Source organism: Tasmannia lanceolata, unplaced genomic scaffold, assembly GCF_043159265.1.
Source record: "Tasmannia lanceolata isolate RefF3 unplaced genomic scaffold, GAP_Taslan_0.1 ptg000018l, whole genome shotgun sequence".
Classification (NCBI taxonomy): domain Eukaryota; kingdom Viridiplantae; phylum Streptophyta; class Magnoliopsida; order Canellales; family Winteraceae; genus Tasmannia; species Tasmannia lanceolata.
In genome coordinates, this window is record NW_027518695.1 from 67,299,455 (window position 1) to 67,304,195 (window position 4,741).

A 4,741-nucleotide genomic window follows, 5' to 3' on the forward strand; every position below is an offset into this window, starting at 1 on the left:
ACCCATTTATAGACTAGGGTAGTTCACCTCGTGTGGCTACAAATGCGGTCCTGGTACACTCACTTGTCTGTCATGAGTCGAGACTTCCTTGACTCCGCTAGATTAGACTAGGGTTGGTGCCCCTGGTTAGGGTGTATATATATGTACATATATTTATTACTAGATTAGGGTTTGCTTCATAGCTAGGTTTTCTTTCCTAATCTAATCCTTTTTTCCCGTCCATCCGTCTTTTGGATTATGATCAGATCATTGGTTTCACATCATTATCTTTATAGCCATGATCTCTTCCCTGAGCTTGATCCTTTGATCGATCTTGATCAGATCGCTCTGCATGCCAATTATGAGTCTACTTTGCCATTATCACTAATAGAGTGTGTTCTTGCTGAGAGCCATGTTTCATCTTGACCTTGTCGTCATATTCTTTATGCTTGGTTGCCGAGACCCTCCTTGTACAGTCGTTATGCTGCCAGATTTTCTCCAAAAAGCCTTAAGCGTAACCATTATCCTTTAGGGTTATTGATAAACCATGTGCTTACCGTACCATATCCCCTAGTACAGCTGTTATGCTGCCGGATTTTCTCTAAATGTCCTGAGTGTGGTCATCATCTTTTTAGGCTGGTAGCTAAACCATGTACTTACCTTATCACATCTCTTTGTACAGTCGTTATGCTGCCGGATTTTACCCAGAATATATTGAGTGTGACCGGTATTCTTTAGGGTTATTGAGGAACCACGAGATTACCTTCCCATGATCCTTCTACGGGGCTGTTATGCTGCCGGATCTTATTTAAAACCTTCTGAGTATGACTTTATGCTCTAGTGTTAGTGATAAACCAGGAGTTTACCATGCCATGATCCTTTTGTAACGCCGTTATGCTATCGGATTTTTATCTGAAACAACATGAGTGTGATGGTTATCCGTTTAGGTTTGATGGGCCGTCATGACCCTTCTTACAATTGTTGTACTGCTGGTTTTTACCCAGAGGGGAGATGTGTTTGTATTATCCCTTGTTTCAATTTGTGCATAACATTCTTTCTGATTATCTTAATTTAAATTAGTGTTCTTACTTCCATTTCAGGAGTCTGAGTTAAGCAATAGCCATTGCTTCGAAAAAAGTTACCATTTCACAGCCTACTTGGTCCCGACAATCTTCTACGTCGAGACTAAGTCGTAGATCTTCTTCACCTATCTCACCAGCTGTATTTCCACTTGTCTCCCCTTGTCTTAACCAAATGGCCGAGTAAAATGAGATGTTAGCTGAAATGAGGGACATGATGAGGAACCTTACAAGAGAGGTTTCTACCCTAAAAGAAGAGGTTACTCAGTTGAAAAGTGAGAGGACCGCTACCTCGAAACAACCTGTCGTCCAGAATCCTCCCAATGTGATTCCAGGCCTTGTTCAGTCTGTCATCTCTCCTGAAATGATTTCTATGACGAGCAGTATGTAGAGGAGAACTGTCTCCCGCAATCAGTCAAGCCAGGCAAAAAGAAGGAATTGGTTGATAGAGTTGAAAAGTTGACTCAGCAAGTTGAAAGCATGCAAGTTAAGGGCCCAAAGAAGATAAATATGTCTGACTTTTCCCTTTTCCCTGGTGTCACTCTTCCTCCAAAATTCAGAATGCCGGATTTTGATAAATATGATGGGACGGGGTGCCCGTGGAGTCATCTGAGGTCGTTCATTTCAAATCTAGAAGGGTATGGGCTGTCTCCAGAGCAGATCGCTAAGGTATTTCCGATGTCTCTGATAGGAGTAGCTAAGAAGTGGTTCCTTCATCTGAAACCCGAAGAGCTTGGAACTTTAGACGAAATTGCTAACAAGTTTGTTGAGCAATTTTCAATGGAAGAAGGAATTGAAGTTACGAAGAGGGATCTGAAAGCGATCAAGCAAGGACCTCAGGAAACGTTTACCTCTTTTGTAAGAAGATGGAGGAGAAAAGCGGCCCAGATGACTAACCGCCCTTCTGAAGAAGATCAGATCAAAATTGTGGTCAAGAACCTGTCTCCGCAGTACTACCACTTCATGGCGACGCAGTATTATTCTGATTTCAATCACTTGATCAAGACAGGAACCATAACTGAAGATGCGTTGCTGAAGGGTTCTCTGGCGAAATCATCTTTTGATCCGAGGAATGGAAAGAAGCCAATGGTAGTTTCAAAGCCTGAAGTTAGCAATGTGGTTGCTGCGTGCCCTATGAGAAGAGTTGTAGCAGAAATAGAGCAGCCCATGAGGAAAGCGCCAAGGCATTTTGATCCGCTACCTTACCCTTTATCTGTCGCTCTCAAGAAGTTACTAAGAGACAAAAAGATCACTCTCTTAGAACCGAAACTTCCCCCGCCTATTCTCCCCAGATATTGGCGTGAAGATCAGCATTGTGCATATCATCAGGGAACAGGACACCTAACAGATAACTGCATGGCCTTGAGGCATAAAATTCAGGATATGATAGAAGCGAAAAAAATTGCTGTATTTATGCCAAACACTACCCGGAATCCATTACCAGCTCATGCTGCGCGCCCTCCACCTACAATTGGGGCAGTTTTTACTGAAGAGCCTATTCTTGACCCTGCTTCCTTGATTTGTGCTATCGCTTCCGATTCACCGACTGTCTTGGCATTTGGCGAGGAAATTGAAGAAGTAGAGGAAGAGAAGCCTTATGTGCTTGGTGGAGATGAAGATGATTATGCTGAGTCTTCTACTGGTCCCTACATCCTTCAATGTGATGAAGAGGAAGTGCAAGAGGTGGTTCCGTATGTTCTGAGCTTTGATGACGATGACTTTGATTTCTTGAACGATCAATGTGACAAAGTCCGCCATGTTACTCGAGGTGGGCGAATTTTCAAACCCGCCGAGTTAAGAGCTGAGAACCCAGCTGAAGTTGTAAGAGCCGCAGAAGCGCAGAAGCAGAGCAAGCTGAGTTGCGAGGAAGAGGATGAGAGTCTTTTACGCCAACTCAAAAAGACCCAGGCTAATATTTCAATTTGGGGTTTGCTTATGGCTTCCCCAAAGCACCGTCAAGTTGTTCTAAGAGAGTTGAATGCTGCACAGGTCTCTGTAGATATCACATCTGATGAGCTGGTTGGTTTGGTAGCGATGGCTAGGGTGTCCAAGACTCTTTCTTTCACTGATGAAGATCTGACATCTGAGGGTCACAATCATACGCGTCCACTGAATATCACTGTTGTCTGTAATGGTAAGAAGGTTCCAAATGTATTAGTTGACAACGGGTCCGCACTGAACGTATGTCCGTTAGCCACTGCTGCTGTCCTTGGATTTGGGCCGAATGACTTCATCCCTTCTGAACAAGGAATTTTGGCGTATGACGGTACCAGACGCGATGTTATTGGAACGCTAGCAACCGAAATTCTGATAGGAGGAGAAATCTTTGAAGTAGAGTTCCAAGTGCTCGATATCAAAGCATCTTTCCTTCTCTTGCTTGGCCGACCTTGGCTCCATAAGGTTGGAGTTATCCCTTCCTCACTGCACCAGAAACTGAAGTTCATCAGAAACAACAGGGTGATAACAGTCAAGGGTGATGCCGACTATGGAGGAGACTTGGATGATCGGAGATCTACTTCCGGTTATGTGTTTTTGTGTGGATCGCCGGGTGTTTCTTGGTGTAATAAGAAACAAGCCTCGGTGTCTCTTTCAACAACGGAAGCGGAATATAAGGTTGCCGCTCTTGCGTCTCAAGAATGTGTTTAGTTGCGACGGTTAATTGAAGATGTTCATTTACCTATTCACAAGGCGAGAACTATTCTTGGTGACAACCAAAGTACACTCAAACTTGCCACAAATCCGGTTTGTCATGCAAGAACAAAGCATATTGAGATCAAGCATCATTTCATTCGTGAAAAGGTGTTAGATGGTATAATTGGTGTAGCGGAAGTGAGGAGCAAAGATAACATTGCCGACATCTTTATCAAGTCACTTTCCAAAGGACCATTTGAGCTACTTCGGGGTAAGCTAGGAGTAGTTTCTAAAAAATCACTTTAAGGGGAGTGTTAATTTTAAAGTGTATTTTTTGGTTAGCTTTTATTTTAATTTTATTTTGAGAGATGTAGTGAGGAGAAATATGTATTTTGTGTCCATGGGCATTTTGGTCTTTTGTTGGCCTAGCTTGCACATGTGTGCCACACATGTTTGCTCCATCTTTTCCCACTACCTACCTATTTCAAATTCAAACCCTTACTTGGAACTCCAAACCCACTACTTCCCTAAGCATTTAATGACACCACTTTCCCATACCCACTACCACTTACCTAAGCTATTTTCTCTTTACTTTCCATTGACAAAGCCTATTCTTATTAACTCCTTTTTTGGTAGAGATTCTCCACTGAGCAAGAGAACTCCATTAGACCTCCATTGAAGCTCTCTTGTGTGCAAGCTTTCCTCTTGAAGCTTTCTTCTTTTTTATTGTTCTTTATCTTGTAGTGTTGTTCTTTCTATCATATATTGAAGCACATCTCTTTTGGGCATTGTTCTTCTTCTATTTTGGTTGTTGATTTTGGGCTAGTGTAAACGTCGGTTTCACTAATTGAGAAGAGGCGTTTCCGGTGTTGTGAAATCCGCCTTTCTCTATAATTATTCTAATGCTATTTGTTGTCAGGTCTGTATAGGGGTTTGGAAAAAGGCTGGAGACGAATCCATGCCTTCCCCAATATTTTGACCCTTTTTGTTTGGTTTTTCTTTAAATTATTAGATTTGTTGAGATGTAGACTTGAGTTGGGTTTTACTATTTC

General features: G+C 42.4%; 1 protein-coding gene across 1 annotated transcript; it reads left to right on the forward strand.

Annotated features, from left to right (window-relative positions):
* The first annotated feature begins 1,263 nt into the window (after window positions 1–1,263).
* On the forward strand, window positions 1,264–3,704 carry LOC143850638 (uncharacterized). The gene is made up of 3 exons (XM_077359860.1): window positions 1,264–1,383; window positions 1,443–3,401; window positions 3,489–3,704. The coding sequence occupies exons 1-3, from the start codon at window positions 1,264–1,266 to the stop codon at window positions 3,702–3,704; spliced, it is 2,295 nt and encodes a 764-aa protein (XP_077215975.1).
* Window positions 3,705–4,741: the final 1,037 nt, after the last annotated feature.

Bases quoted from the DNA above. Each gene is read 5' to 3' on its own strand.
- LOC143850638 (XM_077359860.1), top strand. From the start codon at position 1,264: ATGAGGGACATGATGAGGAACCTTACAAGAGAGGTTTCTACCCTAAAA. The intron at 1,384-1,442 runs GTGATTCCAGGC...TATGACGAGCAG, and splicing joins TCGTCCAGAATCCTCCCAAT to TATGTAGAGGAGAACTGTCT. The intron at 3,402-3,488 runs GTGCTCGATATC...TCACTGCACCAG, and splicing joins TCTTTGAAGTAGAGTTCCAA to AAACTGAAGTTCATCAGAAA.